Source organism: Fundulus heteroclitus, chromosome 16 (genome assembly GCF_011125445.2).
Source record: "Fundulus heteroclitus isolate FHET01 chromosome 16, MU-UCD_Fhet_4.1, whole genome shotgun sequence".
Lineage (NCBI taxonomy): Eukaryota > Metazoa > Chordata > Actinopteri > Cyprinodontiformes > Fundulidae > Fundulus > Fundulus heteroclitus.
The window spans coordinates 20,950,199-20,973,932 of record NC_046376.1 but is presented as its reverse complement, the minus strand read 5'-3'; the positions used below and the strand labels follow the sequence as shown (position 1 = coordinate 20,973,932).

The following is a 23,734-nucleotide window of genomic DNA, read 5'->3' as shown; positions in this document are numbered from 1 at the left end:
TATTATATATATCTACACCTATATCATATATACATATTATAATATATATATATATATATACACACCTATATGTATATATATATATATATATATATATATATATATATATATATATATATATATATATATATATATATATATATATATATATATATATACACCTATATGTGATGAGATGAGTCTAAATAAACCAGGACAGCACCTGTGAGCTAGTTGTTCTGGTACAAAAGAAGGTGTAGGTGTATCTGCGCCCTACATTAACAGACAATAACTCACAAGGCTGAGCCAAAGTTAGAACTGGCTGTCAGTACAGTTATATTAGTCAGTGACTGAGCCTCACATGTGATCACGCTGATCCAAGTCACAGCAGAACCTTCTATAAATACTATGAATTTCTCGTCTGAACTTCAACCTAATGATGGGAACAAGCATTGTGTGTGTTCCCTACAGTCTGAACCAGATGTTCTCAAGAGACATATTCAAACGGAGTTGAAGTAATATGGTGTGGAGTATGGACACATCAGTATTCCCAGTTCAAAGCTTAGTTGAATTTCCAAAGCTAAAATACATTATGAGCAAAAGTTAAAACCAAATATTTGCATACATAGTATAGAAAGACAGATGACCCTTTTTTTTTACTGTCTGACCCCTTCTGTCTCAGAGTAAGACGACTCAAATTGCTGTTGCACATACTTTCATGTTCTGAAGAAGACGGACTAATCACCGTATAATTGATAATATCTTGTAGTTACTGTATGCATTCCAGCTTTACAAGGAAACTACAAGGAAAAACTTCAAAAACCTTTTAAAAAGCCCATTTATTCCTTTTATCTCATCTTCCAGTCTTTGTAGAAAGGTGGTGCCCCCCACACAATCCTTGCCACTCATGATTAGATAGTATAAAAAGCTCTAAAATAAATGTATTTTTCTTTGCAGCAGCCTAATCTCATACTGAAAATGTTCTGCCATTCTTTGGCAGCAAATGGTAGAGATTTATTTTTTACCCCCCTTACCATCCTCTTCACTGATTAAGTACTGCTCTAACTGTAGATGTGGACAAATTCAGTATTTAGGTTAGCATTTCTTTTTTTATTTAAATTCAGACATGCATCACCCGTCTAACCTAAATGGCAAGTTCTCTTGTCTTACCCATTTGGAATGGTACCTAAGAGAAAACAGGAGGTGATTGCGTGTTGATTAAAAGCTCCTAGACAGAGTGAGATTACACTACTGGGAAAAAAAAGCTGAATTTACTTGAAGGCACTTTACACATCTTCATCAGGCACCGTATATGAGCACGTTATCTGCGCTCTGGGTATCTCATTAATGCCCATATGCCATAATTACATGGTCATAAGCCTTTTAATTACCTATTACTTTAACCTGATGAGGGGTGTTCCTTTCAAATCAACTTACTGTGATTAAATACGTGGGGTTGTTCAATGATTTCCCTTCCCTTTTCACATGTTTCACGGCTCATATAAAGATAATGAGAATGGCAGCACTACCAGTGATATACTGCTAGGGCCTCTCTGCTGATAAGTGAAAGAACCATTAATCTCTCTCTATCCTCCTGTTTCGCTCACTGACCCCCTCCTCCACACGGTCCTCCTCCACCCCCTCTTCCCATGCTGTCACTCTCTCAGTCTGCACCTGTCACATTAGTCTCACATCCTCAGCTGCCATTCCATATGATACGCCTCCTTCCTGCTCCCAGGACCCGTGTGTCACCCTTTTTTTGCCTGGATTTATGATTATGGAAAGCAAAAGAGCAGAAAATACAGAGATTGATTCATAACTAAAACGCAGATGTCAGTGGCTCCATAATTCTCTGCTACAATTGGACTGGTATTATGTATGTGCAATAGCCAAAATATGGGTTAACACCCTATCAGTGGGTTACTTGCGATTTAATACAACAAGATCTGACAAAGAACTGCAGCATCATTTATAGCGGTGACATGGCTGCTCCTGCTTGTCTTAAAGTGTGATCAGGGGAGAATTAAGACAACATGGTGACAACCGATCCGTGTGGTGATAAAGGCAGTTGAAGAATCAAAGAGGAGGAGGTGCAGGAGGCAGTGGCTGAGGGGGGATCACCACGGAAAGCCTCAGTGATAAGACGGACCGGAGCAGCTGTGGCAACAAACGTGATGAAATCGAGAAACAATAATCCTCACAGCAGTTTGTTGCTGCGCCAAGACCTCTGGAATACAGTAATCGGTGCAATCAAAGGGAATGTATACACGCTGTTAAGACTTGCATTAAAAAAACAGCATTTAGATCCAAGTAGTACAACACTAACAATGCTGTGTTTCATATAGGTGGAATGAGTTAAACATTTGACCAGTGTTGTATAGTAACAAAGTAAAAATACTTCACTACTGTACTTAAGTATATTTTGGAGTACTTTATACTTTTCTCGAGTATAAAATGTTTTGATAACTTTTACTTTTACTTCACTTTATTTCTGAACTTAATTGCATACTTTTACACCAATACATTTTCAATGTTTGGTTTAGTTACTCGTTACAAAAAGAGAGAGAGAGAAACAAGCGTTTTGACTCCACTTACTGAGTGCAACAAAGTCGGGACTTGCTTGGTCTTATTCATCACCACTAACAGGATATGAAGCTGGTTCAGTAGTAAAGCAGGTTAATTTAACCTTGTGGTATAGGTAAAGCATCTAATAGCAGAGTCCTAATTTTCTTAACTAAATGATAACCTGCAGGTGTATCTATTAGCAGGTTTACCACTTCCTGTAGTTTAACTAAACCTGGTTTATCACTTAACCATGTTCTTAGTATACACCCCCTTTGCCTACACTTGGTTGTGTACAATTTTAAAGTGCATAGCACTGACCTTACTCGAAGAAGGAAAACTGAAAGCTTACAAAAATGTTGTATTTTCTGTCTAAACTTGGTCTAAATTTCTCCTGCACTTGGTTGTTTATATTATTTTAAGTGAATTTGACCTTCAAAGTTTACCAAAATCTAAAAATGTCATTCAAACTGCATTTGCTTTGTTTTACTTTTTACTTATACTTTTTATTACATTACTTGAGTACATCTATTTTTACAGTAATTTTCATACTTAAGTACAAGACATTTCAGATACTTTAAGACTTTTACTCAAGTAACATTTCAGTCAGTTACTTGGACTTTTACCAAAGTCATATTTTAGAGAGGTACTTATACTTTTACTTGACTCCGAGATTTCAGTACTTTATACAACACTGCATTTGACAGATCTTTACACATGTGCCCTCCTTGGGGGTAAAAAAGTTTAAGGAAAAGGTTCCTGATAGCTCTGCGAAGGAGTTTCTGAGGAAATTATGTCGAAACATATTTCCTGTAAATTCATAAGCTACTTCTGCATTTTGAAATTGCGTCCAATAGCTCTGCAAGCCTTAATGCTGCAGCCCTGCAACCAGATGTGTGATAGCAGAGGGATAATATGACAGTAAACAGAACGTTACATCATGTGGTAAAAAGCACGTAGCTGTAAGTGTAACGGTTGTACGTACGGACCCGCTATGCAAGCCAACGCAGAGTACGTTTAACAAGTTTATTGAAATTAAGGATGGAAGGAGCCGGGGGCAGAATGACCAGAGGATGCTGACTGAGGCTGACTTGTAACCGGTGAGCAGGCAGTGGATGACTTGTACAGATGACTATAGGGAGAACCAGACTCGATTCAAAGTTGCAGGCAGACTCAGAACTATACAGGAGCTGCAGGCGACATCAGACGTGACCAGAAGTTGTAGACAGAATCTGACTTGAAGTCGCCGACGTGTTTCCAGCGCGAGCAGAGCGACACACAGAATGCAACTGGAATCCTTCTTCCAGGCGGTGCACACAAGCAGACTAGCGAGGGCAGGGCTAGGACTGGTCCCAGGGATAACACAGGAAAAACATGCACATGCAGGCGGGGAAACAAGATGAGACATTCTGGCAGGAAGTGGTTGGATGAGGCAGTAATAAGTACGGAGACTGACAGGTGAGCAGAGCTGACTGATTAGTGGTGACAGCAAGTAAAACCAATTAAGGTGACCGTGGGCTGACAGGACAGGTATACCGGTTAATCAATCGAGAATGTCAACAAAAACAAAAAACCTAAATCCTGACAGTAACTCCAACAAACTGTAATGAACTTACACCACAATGTAACAAGGGCCTAATATTCTATTATAGTAGTAGTCATGTTTTATTGTAAATTACTATTAATAGTGCAGTAAAGACATCCATAATAATAACATTGGTTTTAAGTGCAATAAATGTATAAGAAACAATTAATATGATTGTATAAATATGCTAATAACCTTTTATGCATAATATGGCCAAAATACACTGTATACTGGTCAAAAACTGTTTAAGTCTACGCAATGCTGCTGCAAAGTCCACTGCAGCTAATTTTCTATCATCCTTTACGCAGAATAATTGCTCGCCCAATCTTTTGGTAAGTAAATATTATTCAACTGTAACATCTCAAACCATTGCACCCCTTCAACCATCTTTACTTCAACTGCTTCCCTGCAGAACGCAGCCAACATGCATTGAAGGAGCGAATCTGCTCAGATGAAACTCAAATTGAACTTTCATTGCTTTTTAATGCAAAATGCCACGGGCACATCACCTTAAACACTCCCTCATCATAAGTAAACTTGGTGGCGGAGGCATCATGCTGTGGCAATGCTTTTGGCTTGAGCAGATACTGAAAACTGATTGGACTAAGCCAAATATGGGCAATGAAGAAAGAACATATATGTTAGGGGCTACAATAGACCAGGCAGGGACAGGCACTCTTCCAGCAAGACAACAAAACATCCAGTTAGAGCACTTATAGAGGAAAGCATATTTATATGTGAGAGTGGCTCAGCGCCTACATCCAAATGAAAATCTGCTGCAAGACCAAGCATTTCTGTTCTCAGGTGCTCTGAGTTCACTTCTTTGTGTTGCCATAACACATGGGATCCTAATAAAAACAGTTAAAGTTAATGGCAGCAGGGTGAAAATGTGGAAAAGTTCAAGGGGCATGAAAAGTTTTGCATGGCCCTATGCATGACAACTATTGGAGCACTTAGGGAGTTCAACTCGTGTCCACGCTTTAATTAGCCAAAAGAAAACAGATTTAGGAGCCGACTCGCTGTCTCCTGCAGGGAGGTAACCTATAAGCTGACCACATGCCCGTAAACAAGCCATTCATCAGGCGGTTACAGTGAGGGAAGGACGAGAGGAGTCGCCGCGCCGAGGGTGTGGAGTGGAGAGATGTCACTTTCTGTGCGTGTGTGCGCGCTCGGGTGCGTAGCGGGATTATCATTACGCACGTTATGCGGAGCGCTGTTTTGGTGATGCGTTCAGTCGGGAGAGGTTCAGCGGGGAGCTGAGAGCGTCAAACCGGAGAACCAGCGGCAGAATCAGCACAATAATAACCGGGGACAGAAGGAAAGGGGGGCCTGGTTTGTTATGGGGGGGATTTTGACTCGTTTTCTCTGTCGCAGAGAAGATGTGCGTCGTTAAACAAAGGAAGTAGTTGTTTTTTTTTTTGTTTGTTTGTTGTTGTTTTTTTGTAAGGATACGGAATCTCCTTTGTATTTTAACCCTGACACCCTCTCCGGTTCGGACTTGCATCCATGCCCGTCCTGGCTCTGACGGGCTGAATCTCCGGGCTCTCGTCTGCTTTGGGGTCCATGTGGAGCGACAGAAGGAGCACCAAACACGGCGAGCTGAGCTCAATCCGAAATGTGACATTTTCAAATTAACATTCGTCACCCCATCAAACCCGGCGACTGTGAATCCCTCCTCATACTAGATCACGTCTGTTTACATCGATCAAGGTAGGCGCTTGCTCGTATAGAATGCTGATTGATTAAATCATGGCGGTGGGGAGGAGTGTGGAGATCCCGTGTGCCTGGTTTATTTAGAGGTCTGTGTTTTAAATATTCTGCAGAGGATCGGGTTTCATTTGGAATCTGGCTGATTCGTTTTGAATGAGATAGGAGCAGCATCATGTGGAGGGAGTAAAAACGGGGATGTCTATGCACCAAATGCATACGTGTGTGACGCGGAGAGGCTGCATGTTCACATATACTCTTGACCTTAAGGGTGCATTTTAACAAAACCGAACTCAATCCCAATTTCAACTCTATTTGTCCGGTTTTTTCCTCCACATATGAAGATAAAGGCGTTTGTGTCTTTTGGCTGCGCCTCCATTTTCATCCTACATCACACGCTACGAGGGGAGGAATGGGGGGTTTCAGGGGTGTCAATCATTTCTCTATTCTCCAGCTTCGAGGTTAGATACCATTCCCTATTTTTGGATCACACACACACGTCGGTAACAATGGTCCATAGCTGCTGTCCCCCCCTCAAACAAACACACTCTTCTGGAACCCCCAGGGACCCTCCCATGTGGCCTTTATTGTTAAACGAGATGGGGGTGTGTGGAGAGTGTAAAAAGAAATGAAGGTGGGGGGGGGGGGGGGGGGGAGCTTACTCCAAATGTGTGATTGCATTTAGCTGCTGCTGCTGGTCAGCAGAATCCTAAAGGGAGACACCTTTAGATGAGGTGTTCCTCCCAGGTCTGCGCCTAAGCGTCTAATTTGAAGGAGGCATTTTGCCCATGGAAATGAATGTCAGACTTTCTCTAGGTCAATATATGACACATGAGCCTGTTGTCAGTGCAGGATTTGCTCTCCAAAAGCTCCTGGGCCTTTTTTATTGTGTTTTGTTTTCCCTCATGAATCAATATTCAGCTGAGTGGAGCTGTTTATTCTCAGACTGTGCATTCATCAGTTAGTTAGCCCCCTCTTGGGAGAAGATGACACTACCGTGTCCTCCGGGCTGAAGCCATATGCACCCAGTATGGATTACTGCACAGTGCGTGGCAAATGTAGTAATCCCCCCACGGTACAGCCGTAAACTTCAATGTATTTTATAGAGATTTATATGTGATAAATGCACACGGTGTAATGCATAACAGTGAAGTGGAAAGAAAATGATAGTTTTTACATTTATTGATTTTTTAAAAATCTGAATAGTGTGGCAGACATCTTTATTCAGCCCTCCTCTGTCAATAGTAGAACCACCTTTTGCAAGAAACTCAGCTGCAGCTTTTTGGGGTTGGTCGTTACCAGCTTTATACATCTAGAGAAAGGTTTATGTGCATTCTTGTGCAAAAAAATAAATAAATAACTTATCAGTCAGATTGGATAAACATGAGTGTGCTTGTTCAAAGTCTTGCCACATATTCTCAATGTATCCCACAGAGTTGCATTCTGGGCTCATCTGACCAGGCTACCTTCATCCACCCGTTCATAAACAAGATTTCTGATCTGCTTTCTTTTAACGATGGCTTTCTTCACAAGTAGTGGTTGTTCTGTCAACAGATTCTTCCGCTTGAGCGCTTGATCTGTGCAGCTCCTTCAAGGTTACCTTGGGTATTGCCCTTCCGCTGCAATTATGGCAGAAACTCTTTTGTGGTTGGTCTTCCACAGCTTGTCTTACACTAACTCGAGCTCAGTCAGACTGGATGTAAAGCATGTGTGAACATACATTTTTAGTCTTGTCACATATTCCCAATTGAAGTTAGGTTTGGACTTTGAGTGTGCCATTCTAACACATGAATTTACTTTGATCTAAACCATTCTATTGTAGCTCTGGCAGTCTGTTTATTGTGGTCTTGCTGGAAGGTGAACCTCTGCATTAGTCTCAGGTCTTTTGCAGCCTCTAACAGGATAGTACTATTTAGTGAGCTTCATCCATCTTGCTCATAAACTGTGATTAGCTTCCCTCTCCTTGCTAAAGAAATTACCCCACAGCATGATGCAGCTATCACCACGTTTCATTGTCAGGAACGGTGTGCAGGGTGATGAGCAGTGTTAACTTTCTGCCACACTAACCATTTCAGATTTAGGGCAAAAAGTTTCATTTTGGTCTCATCTGACAAAAGTGTCTTCTTTCACATGATTTTTTTTTTCACACTAGAAGGCTTATGTCAAAATGTAAATGGAACGTCTTAAGGCTGAGTTACATTTGCATGTTGGGGTGTCTCGCAGGCCTGTGCGGACTGTGTGCGAGCCCACAGAAACGCTGTAGGGGTTTAAACTTGATGCGGACATAGGTGCAGTATTCTCCAAAAACACAGGAGGTAGTACTGAACATAACAAGTGGAAATGTAGTAAATGAGAGAAGAAACAGTTGACGTCATACACCCAAAATGGCCAGGCACAATATCATAAACAATCACGAAGAATAATTGGTGTGTTTACAGCAGCTAAACAGAAATAAATGAGTGGTTAGTAACGTAGAAGACAACGATATTGTCATGAATCAGAGCAGAGGACCCAGAATTCAACTAGACCAGCAGAGGTTCGGTAAAAGAATATTTATTAACAAAATCCAAAAACCAAAAAGGGCAGAGAAACAAACAGTCCAGTTGGGCAGGCAAGGCAGGAACAGACAGAAACAGGGTGGCTCAGATCTCTGGGGACAAGGGGTAAAAAATCCAAAAGCAAACCAATAAACAGAAACTTGCAGGAGGAGACTCACCCATACTCAAACAGACGACCTGGCACTGATGTCTGGTCTCAACAGTTTATATGGAGGATGAAGCAGGTGAAACCGGTCAGAGGTGATTGCAGCAGGGGTGGAGTTAGGCAGGTGTGCAGAGTAAGTAATTAGACCAGACATCAGTGCAGAGGCTCAAAACAAGAAATAAATCAGAAACCAAACCTAAACTAAGAAGCTAACAGGACAAGACAAAACTCAAAGCAGCCAGAAAACCTAAGACAGGGGAGTAAAATAACTAACATAACCAGAACAGAACCCAGAACATTACAGATATGTTCACCTCGTGCATACAGAAAGTTGTGAAGATGGGGGATATAATCTGTAAAGCTCAAGGGGATGTTTTTTTAATGAAAGGTTTTAAAAAACACTTTGCTTTACTAAATAAAAGCTGATGACTTTACATACTGTCGGTTGTTGTTCTAGTCTTGATTTACACTGCTAGTGATGGAACCAGAAGTCAAAATTCTTGTTTGCACCCACAAACTTGGCCATTAAACTCAACCCTGAAAGTATGCCATTAATAAATGTATGTTGTTTTCAATAATAGAAGAAACAGTAACAACACAAAGATGTGCTGCTTGAAACTTCCGCGCCATTTGATGTCAGTATGGACGAACTTGCTCGGCGAGAGCTGATTTGAATTTCGCCATTTCGAATGAAACTTGCGCGCGTGGTCTCTGCCAGGTTACAGAACCTGCGGTTGCGTTAGTTTTGGCATGGACACCCTCGCACCCTATTCAATCCATCGAGTATAAACCTAGCTTTATGTTTTTCTTTTGGTTTTTCTTGGTAATCATCCATAAACAATCTTAGAGTGCACAACTAATAGTTGTCCTGTCAACAGATTCTCCTTCCTGACCTCTAGATCTCCGCAGCTTCTCCAGGGTTACCGTGGGAGTTTTGACTGATCTACTTGATGGTGCGTTCCTTTTGCCTTGGAGGTTGAAACTAACAAGTCGCAGATTATGTCATATCCGCCTTTTTGTGTTCCAGTTTCCATTGTCAGGCAGCAGGAATAAATGGACGCTTTCGCCATTGTTAAAACAATAACAAACACAATAACACTGTCCAAAGTGGTATTTTGTGCAGATAAACAAAGAAACATTTCGTCTCCACAACGTTATGGTGCTGTTGGTTTGGCCTTTGCACATCTCTAGTTAATGTGAGATTAAATCTCACACAGTGACCTCAGAAGGTGATTGGTTGCACTGGACATTATTTAGGGATATCAGAGTAAAGAGGGATAAGTACAAATACATGGCAAGTGTAGGAGTTTTTGTACATTAAGTTAAAAAACATTTATTCTTTTATTTCTAATTCACCATAATGCAGTACTGATGTATAAAGGGTACTTTTGTAAGAAGCTGTATGAATGTGTTTCTTCATGAGGACAAATTATGTGCATGTTGGAAAGTCTCAGCTTATTTTCTTGTATCTGGGTTTCTTTTCATACCCCCATTGTCTCCTCCAACACACACATACACAGGTGCACACACACACACACACACACACACACGCTCACGGCAAGTGGCTCACTGCTCCTCCAAGCATCCGGCTGTTCCTGGCTCCTCCTGCCCCTCTGATCACTATCACGCTCTCAACCCAAATCTGATCCCCTCCCACCCCGCCACCAACCCACCACTCATCCTCTTTCCGGATCTCAATCTATAATTGAAGATGTTTAATCGTATCGCAACGAAGCAGAACACATGACACCAGAGCTGCAAGTGCTCAGGGTACACTTTTGCGAGCCATCACATCCGACCGGTGATCCCATACTGTATTTGTTACGATGAGAGAAGAAGAGGAAGGGGGTTGAAGGCTTGAAATGTTACACTGGGTCGGCTAATTACCAAGTCAATTAGCATATGGTCTTGCTGTTAGCCCAGTCACATGATAATGAGAGATAATTGGGGGGCCAGGGATGAATATGTGCCCTGACAATTTCCATAAAATGGCACCCGAGAGGTTAGAAATATCTCATTCTTTTTAACCGTGCATTTAATTATCTGTTGTTTTTTACTAACTGTTTTTTTTTTTTTTTTTTTACTGAATTCTATTTTCCAAGCTCTCTCTCAGAAACACAAACAGAAAGAGATCAAGGAATGGCAATTGTCCTCACTATTTATAGAAGCTTTGTCACTCAAGGGTTAGGGCTAGGGCACCGCAGTAGGAGCACATCACTGCATCTTACACGACGCTTCAAAAAACACGTTTTCAATCTTCTTCTTCCTACATTTAAAAGAGCAGCTTTGCATAAAACACTCTACAATTATGTCCTAGTCTGAAACGGGGGAAGAAAAAAAAATCCATGGGAAACAACCACATTTACTGACACCTACATTCAGTTTAAAATCACCAGTTAACCCAACACGCCTATTTTAGGAATGTGGGAGGAAGCCATAGTACTCGTAGGAAACCTACGCACACATGGTGAGAGCGCAAAAACTCTGCACCAAAGAGGCTGAACATTAGACTGGAGCCTTATCTGGTTTTACTCGGTTATTAAAATTACAATTATGTACCTTTTGATGGCTGAAACTATGCTTGTACCTTCAAAGCTAAACAAAGATCCACAGTGATTACCTGATGACCATTTCATACCTTAGGGGTACTTTACTCCTCACTTGTTCTCTCCTTTGCCTCTTTTATTTAGAGCTTTTGTAAATGTCCCTGGCAGATCAAAATGTGAAAAATAAACAAAAAATTGACAAGGGACTTGGTCATAAATTTGTCATAAAGGCAAATCTGAGGCTGGTTACATATCTGTCAAATTGTCAGAATATTTGCAGTTTTCTTTGCTGAGTGTCTGAGACTGAAATTACAACATTTCCTGCTATTTACAAGACTTTATCACCACAAATTTAGATTTGACTCCCACTAAAGATACGGTGCTTTAGGAATTCACGTTAAGTTAATTTAAATTAATCCTAACATGTGACTGGCTGAGTCCTATAATGCTAATACAACAAAAACGAGAGGTACATATTTCACCTTGTTAGAAATGTTGTGCAGGAATTTTACTATGCGTTTCTGTTGGGGTATTCATGATGAGCTTAGCTTCTAAAAACTCCCAGCAAATTCCAGCAGTCTCTGGCTGCAAATTTACATTGTTCGGTTGAGAAATATAACTTTTTAGAGACTGAAATCAACCTAAGAGGAGTTTTATATATCTTAAGGCAGCAGCATAACAAAACCCTTTACTATAAGGACTATTTATCTAAAAGCATTTATCTACCATTCTTTTGACTAGGCATGTTAGGCTCTCATGGTGTAATCCCTTCAAAAATACATTCTATGGTATCACCGTATCTACACAAAAACGTAAAACAAAAGTGCATGTCACAAAAGCATTGCTTTTATTGTTTATGTTTAGTTTTGCTCCTGTAGCTTGTCAACTATAGTTTAAAATCAAGAGTTGCCATATTAGGAGTGATAAGTGGTGCTCCTTTAGTTTCCACGCCATGCCAGTTGATGTTTTCTGCAAAAAGGGAATATGTACAAAGCATGAATTTTTGTTTTTTGTAAATGACGAAAATGTTTGTTAATGTTTGTAAAGGGGGCCAACCAGCATGACACAGCAACAGGTTGGGTAAGGGCAATATACAATCTAAGCATACCCGATACTAAAGTAAATAAGTAGCAAGTCTAAAGTAAATAATCATCTTGACTTTACATCTGTGGCCTGAAGGGGATCAGTGAAGGTTTGAGTTTATGGATCTTCATTTTTTGCGGGGTAGGGTTGGGGGGTGTTTAGATTATCTGAACACCGACTTGAAGCAAAACATTATTACCATAATAAACTGACCTATTTGTTCTTTATGTACGAGTGGTGGCCTGTTGGTTAGGGAGCTGAATATTTGCATTTTGGAGAGACTGCAAAGGTTGCAGGTTCAAAACTCAGTCTGTCACTCTGGGTCCCTGAGCAAGACCCTTGACCACAGATTGCTCCCCATGGACCGCCCAGAGTTGGCAAAAACAGAGACAAATTTCCACTCTGTGGGACTATAAAGGGAAATATGTATTTATAGCAGCCTAACAAGATTATGCTAGATGGTGAATTAGTCGGGCTATCAACTCAGGTTGAGCCTGCAGGAGCTTTACAGACACTTCCCAGCTTTAGTTTCTAAAACAGTGTTATGCTCTTAAGTTCCCAAATGACTAGCTATGATTTCTATTGGCAAACAGTGCTTGCTTTCAACCAGCTGACAGGTGGGACAGGGTGTGTACAATGTTACTCTATACTCCATCCAGCAGGGGAAAACTCTGGTCACTCCAGGACTTTCTTTGGCATCTTATTTAAAAAGCTTTACATTATGGAGAGGGTATGAAAGTTTTGGCAGTCTTGAAGTAGCTTTTTAAAACCTCTGTCTACGTTGACGCTGGTAACCTATTCATACTTAATACAGGCCAATAAAATGAAAGCCAACTTCCTTCAGCAGAAACAATAAAGAGTCTCGGCTCTCCAAAAGTAGCTAATATGTACTGTGGATAATTATTTGGAGAAATCCCCAGAAAGATTATAATGGAAGTATTGGCGTTATTACATGGACTAAAGATAATGCTCCTCATTTAATGAATGGTGTTAAGCTGGGAGCACTTATTAAATTAATTTGAGTAAATCAGACATGCTAATAATAACGAATCACCCCTCATTGGCTTTTTTACAAACTAGGCATCATTTTACTTATTTTGAATGCTAATTCAGAAGGAGTAACCACAACTGCGTTATCCCTACTGCAACTCCTGGAAGAAGTCTGAAGAGCTCGGCACAAAACTGATGGTCTGATTTTATTTACTGTATGATTAACTTGTAATAATAATAATAACTCATCCTTATAGCTGCATCAGTCGGATTCCTGTCAAATACTTACACACTTTTAGAAACTCCAATAAATTTACTCTATTGCTGTCCCAATAATCTGACCAGAGCCGTTGGAGAACAGAAAGAAATGAAGCAAGTCGTTAAAATGCAATAATCGTCGCAATCGTTACTATAGTAATTAGACAGCATCTGGCTGTGTGTTACGTCTGATAATTATAGGAGGCTGTAATTGTGCTGGACCGCTTGACTTATCTCTACCAATTCCTCTCTGTCCAGCCTGGAGCTCGTCTGAATGACTGCAGTGCCTCACATTTGTCCTCTCACGCTTGTATTCCTGTTCAGTGCTGCAAAGAATGCATGCTGCATACACTTCACATGGGGATTTGGAGTTACACGCTTCTTATCTTCTTGAGGACGTATAATACATGCACCCTCAAGCTGAATGTCAAGTCTGCACGCCAACAAATGCATGTAAGACATGTATGCAGCATGCGTGCAAGCTTGCAACCTTGTGATGTGCAATATAAAGGAGCTCCGTGCCACCCGGCTGCTTGCACTGAGGAAGACGACGTCTGAGAAACAGCAGCCATGCAGCAGAACTGGCTGGGGCTGGATCTTTCCTGAATTACATAAGAAACAGCGAGAATAAAGGCAAGTGGACGGAAGTGGAGGAGGAGGAAGGGCCACAAGGATCCAAAATGGAAGGAAGGAGAAGATGAAGGGTGTTCAGAGCTCATTTTTTAAATCAGGGAGAGAGTGGAGTTTGGGAGGAGTAGTGGCATGAAAGTCAGGCAGAACAGAGAATTTGACAAGGAGAACAGAAATGGCAGTAGAAAGAGACATGTATGGAGAGGCAGAAGGGAGTTGAGGATGAACAGGCTGCAGCATCCCCGGCCCTCTCTTCCTTCCTGCTCACATGACTCATTAATATGAAAGAAATATTAAGTATTAAGTGGCATGTGTGCTGCATGTGCATGTCATGCATAGTGAGTGGGATTTTGCACATACATGTGCAGCTAACCGGTTTGTGTAACCGTGTGTGTGTGTGTGTGTGTGTGCGTGGCCTGAGGTAGCTTCCAGCTCACAGGTCTGCCAAGTCCCACTCAAAAAGCAGCCAGTGCAACCATCTGTGCAGGAGGGAGCGATGGGGTAGGAGGACAAGTGAGAGGAAAAGCCACTAGAGTCCAGGACAGAGGCCTCAGCCTCTTGTTGTGCACCAGTCTTGACTGCGTGGCTTTATTGTCTCTGTCATCACAGTGAGACAAAGAATGTGGTGAAGAGAGAATAGAGGAGGAGCAGTCGATTCAGCTAAGCGGACGAGTGAGTGAGCTTTTATTCACTTCTGTCCTTTGCTCTATCTCTGTAATTTAGAGGCGAGGAAGATTATTCAGATGAGTTCTATGCCGTGTGTACATATGCATTTCGTTGCGCTTAAAGCTTTGACTGGTGGTTTAAAGGAAGCTTCAATTTGCAGCAGAATTGCAGAAAGGAGACAAGAGAGAAAAAAATTATTTTTGACCTGTCATTGATAAACGTGCACAAAAATACTTGCATGCATCTCGCAGTATTGGCCCTGCTGGGGGGTTTCTAGGAAGTTCATTTGAAAACAACAGCTGCCTGTTCAAAACACATGAGGGCACAAACAGCTAAAGCTTATAAATAAATATAGAGGACACACAGTGCAAAAAAGAGAGACTTTATCAAGGCAATTTATGTCAAAACGTAGAAATATAAGCGTCTAGTTAGTTTTTCCATTGTGGATGTAGTTTAAAACAATGATTCATTTTTTTTTAAGATATTACAATATGGATTTGTGATTTGTCACAAACAAATTAAATTTGAGTTTGTATTTGTGTACAATTTTTAGTGGGAGATTATATTACAAGGGTTTTTAAACATCTTAACCAACTGTACCAACAAAAGTGGCCAGCGCTGTAAAGTACCAACACACCCTTACACACACTGACTGTTTCAGCTGTAAGTTGGCCTCTCCTAATATCTCAAAGGCCAAGCAGTGGTGAGTATTACCCCACACCCCAACCCATGACAAAATCCAGGTTGTTGTCACTATCAGTTTCATTTTTGCCTCATCCAAATCCAGATTGTAATGTCTGACTTGTCAAAGCTTCAACAAGCTTAGCCTCAAGGATTGTATCTTGAAGTGGACAGTAATGTCACAGACAGGAAACTAAAAACAGTATGAAGTATAAAATTCAAAAGGGAAGACGTACAAGGACGTTTCCATCTTCTCAAGTTTTCTAAGGATAAACAAATTTCCAAATTATCAGACTAGATTTACTTCTGACTTACAGTCGCTTGTTAACACAAATAGTAAATCACATGGCAGCAACTCAACGTAGTTAGGCATCTGGATGCGGTGAAGATAACTAGCCGGAGTTCAAACCAAGCTTTAAAATGAGGGAGAACGGGGATTTAATGAATGTGGCATGGTTGTTGGTGCCAGACAGGCTGGGCCGAGTGGTCCATAAACTGCGTATCTGCTGGGATTTTTAGGCACAGCCTTTTTTTTGATTGACAGAGAACAGTCTGGAAGACAAAAAGTATGCAGTGAGCAGCCGGTGTGTGTCTGAAAAGGCCCTGTGGATGTAATACGATAGAGGAGACTGGCAAAATAGAAAGGCAAAAGTAACTAAAATAACCACTTATTACATCCAAAATATTCCTAATAACATATCTGAACACACATGTAAACTGATGTGGATGGGCTACAGCAGCAGAAGAGCAAACCTGGTTTGTTTAGAACAGAAAACTAAGCTACAATTCACACATTCATATCCAATGAACATGCCTGGTGTTTTAATGAGTCATTATGGGGTCTGCCTCCTTCCTGCAGCTTTCCTATTATAGCCAAATATTCATCTCTATAAGTGACATGCAGGCCTGACTCTGTGACCAGACTGTTGTTTATTTGATCCCGAAACTCTCCCCGCAGTCCGCCTAAGTAACCCGCTCCGACTCACTGGCTGCTGGAAGTGGGAATACGAAGCCAGGGATATCCAGTGTCCTTTATGTGGTATGCAAATACTGCGGCAGTCTATTTGCGGACACAGTTATATATTTCTCATGTCAAAGTTAAGATGACGGTTCATCTCCCTGAAACAAACAATCTCAGCTTTAGCTCTGAGCATAGAAAGGAACGGAAAGTCGGTTGTGAAAGCTGACTGCTTGGCTCACAGAGAACGTGAGGACAGTTTGTGACAGCAACCTGCCGAAAGGATATGTTTATCTGTCTGGTGTTGTGGCGCTGTTCAACACAGATCAGCCACCTATAAAATACACAGCCTGTCAGGTAGCACTGGTCATCCCTGCAAAGCCAGTGATTAAACGGAAGAACCAGTGTGTGTGTGTGTGTGTGCTGTGGCAAATAACCCTGACAGAGGCCAAAATGGCAGATTATGACAGTGCTGATTTTGCACACGTCAAAAGGTACACCCAAGTAGTTGTATTTGTGCTCGAGGTGCAGTGTTCTGGTGTGTAGTGCATTATGCACTGTCTCACACCTTACAAGACGCCTGATGGTGAGTCGAGCTGCTCACACCTACAGCATCTTTGCTCTGTGTCTTTTGGTTTTCTGTGGAAATATTCATGAAGTTGCATCTCCTGTTTTAGCAGCTCGTGTAGCGGCCCTGACTCCGGTTGTAAATGGGGAATAGGCTGAAGGCAGCGGGTCAGACGTTGCATCGTGTGGGTTGTTGTTTTTATTTGGAGCTGTAGAAAGGTTATAAAAGGAGAACGGCCACGGCCCGCCTCTGTTGAAACAGGATGCGTGGTTTGTGTGTTTAGAGCAGCTTCAGTCATTCATCCAGCGTGAACCTCAATCCTTTGTTCCCACTCTGAATTGCAGCAGAGGGCGATTGTTTGCTTTGTCTCATGGACAGGTGATTGCTGCGGGAATGACTGACAGCTAGGCTTTAATGCCTCACAAACATTTATGACTCATGGTGCTTTTCCTGTCTCCACTTTCTGCCCCTCATGCTCTGCATCATCTTCCTGTCTGTCCCCCTCTCCTCTCAGAGATGGCATTCCCACCTGTGGTCCTCCTGCTGCTGGCTGTTGCTCATCACGGCTGTGGTCAGAACCCGGCCGACTCCGAGGCGCTCCCAAGAGGCTGCGGCTGGGGCCTCATGCGGCCCTACACCCTCCTCTGTGACCTGGAATCCATTTGGGGCGTAGCGGTCGAAGCTGTGGCTGCCGGTGGGACGCTGGCCGCCATCCTACTCGCCCTGGTGCTGCTGTGTCGCCTGCGCCACATCAGCGAAGCGGATAAGCGCAGTGGCGTGGGGCCCATCCTGCTGCTGATCCTGGGCATCCTTGGCTTGTTCGGCCTCAGCTTTGCTTACCTGATCGAGCAGGACGAGTCTCTTTGTCTGATCCGCAGGGCTTTGTGGGGTCTCCTTTTCGCTGTCTGCTTCTCCTGCCTGCTGGTCCAGGGGGTTCGGCTGCGCAGGCTGGGCCGAGAGCGCCGAAGTCCCGGAGGATGTGCTCTGACGGGCTTGGCGTTGGGTTTGAGTGCAGTGCAGGGCATCATTGCTGCTGAGTGGCTACTACTGACCGTGCTGAGAGAAGGGAGAGCTGCGTGCCAGTACCTACCTTTGGACTTCTCGTTAGCTTGCAGCTACGTGCTAGCCCTACTTCTCGCCGCCCTGACGGCAGCCTCCTTGGCCCTGTGTGGGAAAACCCGTCACTGGCGCTGCAATGCCGTCTGGCTGCTGGTGACCTGCCTGCTGTCCCTTCTGCTGTGGGTGGCCTGGGTGGGCTTCTACCTGTATGGTAACGACTGGCTCGGCAGGTCCCCAGAGTGGAACGATCCAGCACTGGCGATAGCCTTGGTGGCCCAGGGCTGGCTCCTGCTGATTTTCCATGCCATTCCCGAATCCCACATCTGCTTGAGACCCCCGCCGCAACCCACTGCCCCAGACTACTTCGACACATCCCAGAACTCAACGCGGATGAGGGAGACGAGCTTCGACGAAGACATCCCTCTGTCTCACCGGCAGTTTGTGGAGAACCAGGGCTACGGATACAATGACGAGAACACAGCAGGTACACCACCATCCAATATTTCGGAGAGCATGATTTGTGTGGGCAACTTGTAGGACGAATGTAGGCCAAAGTGAGTAATGAAACTCCAGGAATGCTTTGCCTGAGAGCCTAGAAATAGGTGTTGGAGGAACATTTCTGTTGCGTGGGAAGTGTTTCAACACTCAGGAGAAAAAGTGGAAAAAAAAGTGATGAGTCAAAGTGAGTAATCTGTGTTCCCCTCTTAGGCCTGAGGAGCGGTAGCAGTGCCGCCCAACACAACAGCAACACCGGCGCCAGGCCCAGTGCTCCCTTCCGCAGCAACGTCTACCAGCCCACAGAGATGACCATGATCCTGAACGGGGGAGCGGTGAGTACATCTTCCCAGTCACAGGTACACGCCGCTTACACGCCGCTGTCCCACGCCATCACGCCGACCAGACTGCATGCACCTCACGGATCATGCGTCATTGCACAATAATGAGCGCGAGGTCTGTGCTTGCATGCTCGTGTCTCTGCACATGCATGGCCGGGTTTGGTCACTCATCACTCAAACTCACAAAGTGATTTGCGTGAGTTATTGCGAGGCAGCCTCAATGCGTTCACCGATAAATTGTATTTGTCTGCTGAGTGATGCAACCGCCCGCTGGAGTGTAATGTCCTTGTTCTGCAAGAAGAACGTCCATTCTTGCTGGCAGAGGACGGCCACTTTCCAATCACTGCACTCTGAAAATACAATTAAGTCCAGACTTAATCATACCCTGGCAGATTTAGGTTTGAAGACATCTTTTAATTTGCCCAACATGTTTCTTTTGACTGGAAGTAATGTTAACACTTTGGAGTGACCCAGCGAGAGAGCAGACCTGAATCTGTGAAGAGAATTTGGGGAGGGAACTAAAGATGAGGGTGATGGCAAGGAGGCCTTCCAACCTCAAAGATTTGGAGCTCATCACCAAAGATAAACTGTCAAAATATCAGCAGAAACCTGCAAAATTGCTGGTCAGCAATTATAAGGAGGGTTTGGTAGCTGGAATATTGAGAGATAGGTATAAACGCTTTGACAGTTTTGACAGAAATTGTTTGTTTGTTTTTCAAATTCATACACCCGTCACATTGTTTATTGCTTGAGATAAAACGTTTTGGTTAAATGAAAATAACTTAAAATCTAAGTCTGCCAGTGGTTTGAGTAATTTGCGACTTAACTCTAGATCTGCTACACCATAGCACGTAAACTGAAATCCTAAAGCAGCAGTGTACTATTTTGTAACTAGTTCACATAAAAGTCCTAATGAATGCATTAAGAGAACTGATTTTGCTGATTTAAGCTGCTTGGCCAAGAATAATATCAATGCATGTTTTCCGATCTGTGTGGGAGACATTTCTGTGTTACTATAAGCTTAGCATACTCTTGTAACCTACTAACCCACTGTTCCATAATTGTAGGCCATAATTAAACTCTTAAGGTAAAAAAAAAATAGCTGAATCAGCTAGAGTGCCCTTGAAATTGTTAAAACCAATTCAGAAACATCCACCATGGCTGTTTTGCACAAAAAGAATAGGTGATAGCCAGATTGCAATACTTATATCACCTTTTATATCATGCAACTACCCACACACATAGTATTGTACAACCTCTGTAGATGTTGTTAAAGTGTTTAGATGCCAAAAGGGCAGAATAATGCAATGACAAACTATGTTGCTAATAATAGTCACAACAATAAGGAAATCCTCCTGTTTTTTTTTTTAAAACAAAGATAAATTTGTTGAAATGTTCTTCACGGATTAAAATTTGGATTTCTGAGGCAAACTTAACTCAGTGATAAACTCTTTGCAGTTTTTATGCAAAATCAAAAGCTGTCTCAAGTTAAATACTGGCAGGATTTGATGACTATTTACCACTATGTCAACTTTCACTTTAGAAACACTTGTAATATGATCTGATGAAACAGGACTTTCTTCTTTTGTGACGGGACAGCAGTGTCGAAACTGAGGTTCCGTGTTTATGTCTAATCCATACTTTGTCACTAAAAACCCTTACCCTAAGCTTGCTTTTACTTGTAAATAGACCTAGTTTGATTCACATTAACTATGTGACTTCCCTTTGTATCACATCAACACATATAAGGGTTTAATCCTGTTTCATGCAAAATTAAAAAGGCAGGCTATATAACATGAAATACTACATTATGAGGATTTATCAGTGTCTGAGAAATGCATTCAGGTGAGAAATACAAGTTTCTCTTGAATGCATTTAACGAGTTGCTGCAGAAACACAGTCTGGCTCAAATATAAATAGAACAGTAAAGGCAAAACCTTACTTATGCTGATAATTTAGTCCAGTTTAGTGTATAGCACAAATCTTTGAATAAATGTAAACTCCAAATGCTTTAAAAAACAAACTGGTCTGATTGATATCAATTATATACATTTGGTTCTGATTTACTTCAAATCAACCCAATTTATTCCAGCACCTTCCTATCATATAGTCAGATTAAGATCAAATTACATGCTGTCCTATTCAATCAAAATCATTATACATTTCAGTCAAATTCATTGGATCATATAACAGCAGCTCATACAAAGCTAAACAAATTAGGGCCAAATTATTGAATAATTCATTGGCTTTACAGCAATCCCTCATGAGCAAACATGTGGCGACAGCAATAAAGGGTGTCTCCCTTTAAATAGGAAGAAACTTCCTGCAGAACCGCACTCAATGTAAGCATCCGTCTGCTAAAAACCAGATGAAGTGTTGGGATAGCAGGAGGGAAAGACAGAAAAAGCACAGAAACACTGAACATGGCTTACTTCCACTGAGAAAACAACACTAAACGTCTACCTACAAATACTTTCTGATGAAAAGGTAAAGCCTGGGGTCAGTTGTACCTTCTGGGGGAAATAAAAACAAAGAATAAATAAAGTTGATGCTAGCAACGGCTCTGTCTGTTGCTTTATTCAGGAAAGAGACACAGCTAAACACAGGCTGATTGAGCCAGGTGGACTTTCTTTGGCACAATAAAACAAAGCACACTAAGTTAACGTCAGAAATGATCTCCCCAAAAAGTCTTGAAACATAAAATTATGCTGTAAGTTAGAAAATAAAAGCACAATTTGATAAATGACCATTTGAATATCATTTTGTGAATTTATTACATAGGCTGAAAGTCAAATCTGATCAGTAGTTTGCTTTATGGAGTTTTTAAGCTGGTGGGCACCCGTAGGAATGACATGAGGGCGACAGAAAGCATTAATGTTAAAGTAAAAGAACATCAGAAGTTGATGCAGGTCCAGTTTCACTACTGTGGACAGTAATCTGTATTATTAATCTGAATCCATTAAGTTTAGTTTAAGTTTAGTTAAGTTTTTAATTAAAAAAAAAAGTACTGAGTAAAAGATACTCAGTAGTGAGCTTTGATTGACAAATATTTTATAAAGCGAATAAAAAAAATGGCCGTCATAAATGGATGAAAATTTTAAAGGCATTGTTTACACCCAACATGTCTTCAGTAAGGCCCAACAGTTTTTAGTCTGCTGGCAAATTTCCCCTCTAAAGCTTAAAAATAGCTTTGCAGCTAACCTTTGCAGCTAAACATGTTTGAATGCCTGATGTTTCCAGACTGTTTATCCTTTACCGACTCCTTTTATTCCGTCTACAGGTGCCCTCCGCCCCTCCCACCTATACCGGAAGGCAGCTGTGGTGAGCGAGGAGAAAGAAGATGTTTGATGGAAAATGGCAAGGAGAGGATGGAGGGAGTGAGGAGGAAGGGGTCCAGGATGGTGGGGGGTGGGGATGGGGTGTGTTGGGGGGAGGGCAGGCATCTAGTCGGACTGGACTTTCGGCTTGCATGCCTGCCGGGCCCTTTCATGTACAGACTTTATTGCTGACTGTGTGCCAAACAATTATAGAATGAATGTGAGTGAGACTGAGAGGGCAGCAGAATGGAGGACAGAGCTAAAACTTTTCTAAAACATAGATATTTATGGAAGAGGTGCAAAACTTCTAACGTGTCCAGTATGCCAGTGGCTTCACAGAATACAGTTATATTATTATTATTATTATACAGTGTCTTTCCCTTTTGGTATAATTTGCTCCTCTGACACCTCAGCACTTCAGGCCTCCTTGAAAACTGTGAAAGCGAACTCTTCGTCCTATTCTTGCTCTCATCCCGTCAGGTGCAATGTCTTTTCTGCTTTACGGTGCTGGCATTGAAGCGGAAACCTTTAACTCTGTCCTCCATCCATTCGCGCTGCAAGGGTTGAGCCAGAGGGCCACTCTCTTAAAAACAATTTACCTTCTCTTGGTGTCTATATACGGGAATGAGTGCGTTTGTGTGCTCCGCGCGGCTCTCACACTCCAACAAACCCTCTTCCCCTTCCTCCTTTGGACTGTTAGCCCTGGCCTTGTGCCCCTCCTCTTCCCTGCACTGTCTGTGACCACAACACATAACTCTCCTCACCCTGCGTCATCGTCGCACTCGCATCGACACATTGCAAATACAAACTGTGAAGACCTAAATAGGGGAGAGGGACATAAACGTGAGCACAGAAACGGCAAAAGTAGATCTGGAGGACTGGAACTGACCATGCTGCTACTGAACCGCTTCAAGAGATTCAAAAGAAGCGGATCGTGATTGGACGGGGAAGGCGTCAGTCGTCAGCAGGGGAGGTGCAGCTTTGGGAATCTGGGTCAGGCTCCTGCACTCTCCCCGCATCTCCGGTGGCCAGTGGCGGATGAAGGCAGCCAGGAGAAACCGTCACATTAGATCAGCAGGAAGCGGAGCGAGGAAATGAATCGGGCCTCCTGCTCCCGGTTCCTCTGTCTGTGCTTGTGTGCATACAGTTATGTGAGTTTTTGCGAGGGCTCACAAGTTGTTTTCTGGTGCTAAAAATTTAACGCAGTGAGGTATAGAAGTGACGGAAACAACGCCGGTGTGGACACTGTCGTCAGGGCGCGAGTGACAGACTATATTTGGAGCGGCTGCTGCTGTGTGGAGATCTTCTGGAGTCTCAGAGAGATCAGGTTTACACTGTGGGGTGGAAAGAGGAGGATCAAATGCAGGAGAAGAAGATGCAGGAGGGGTGGGGGTATAGAGAGGGATGGCGTTAAGGCCGGATCTTCTTCAGTCACTCTCCCAATCTATATGAGAAAATAGCCTTCCAGCCTCTATGTATGCATGATGTGGGAGCCTCTCCTCCTCCTCCTCACCTTCCTCCTGTCTCTAATAGCTTAAGGTCCTATGCCAAGAAGGACTCCATGTTTCACTGGAGTCTCTGTTTTACATGCTTTCCCTACATCGTG

The 23,734-nt window shown here is 42.5% G+C and overlaps 1 protein-coding gene across 3 annotated transcripts; it reads left to right on the top strand.

The window, feature by feature from the left end:
- Positions 1 to 5,195: 5,195 nt before the first annotated feature.
- Positions 5,196 to 23,734, top strand: gprc5ba (G protein-coupled receptor, class C, group 5, member Ba). 3 transcript variants are annotated; one of them, XM_036148025.1, is made up of 4 exons: positions 5,196 to 5,720; positions 17,431 to 18,459; positions 18,684 to 18,829; positions 22,092 to 23,734. In XM_036148025.1, the coding sequence occupies exons 1-4, from the start codon at positions 5,690 to 5,692 to the stop codon at positions 22,134 to 22,136; spliced, it is 1,251 nt and encodes a 416-aa protein (XP_036003918.1). In that variant the 5' UTR covers positions 5,196 to 5,689; the 3' UTR covers positions 22,137 to 23,734. The 3 variants fall into 3 exon arrangements, with proteins under 3 accessions (XP_036003918.1, XP_036003919.1, XP_021175167.1); XM_036148026.1 differs by having other exon boundaries at positions 5,197 to 5,720; positions 18,684 to 18,805; XM_021319492.2 differs by having other exon boundaries at positions 5,197 to 5,836; positions 17,433 to 18,459.

What these genes read in the sequence shown, in the direction of transcription:
- gprc5ba (XM_036148025.1), top strand. Translation starts at nt 5,690, where the DNA reads ATGTGGAGCGACAGAAGGAGCACCAAACACG. An exon ending in CAGAAGGAGCACCAAACACG is followed by an intron (nt 5,721 to 17,430) that starts GCGAGCTGAGCT and finishes CTCTCCTCTCAG; the next exon opens with AGATGGCATTCCCACCTGTG. An exon ending in CAATGACGAGAACACAGCAG is followed by an intron (nt 18,460 to 18,683) that starts GTACACCACCAT and finishes TTCCCCTCTTAG; the next exon opens with GCCTGAGGAGCGGTAGCAGT.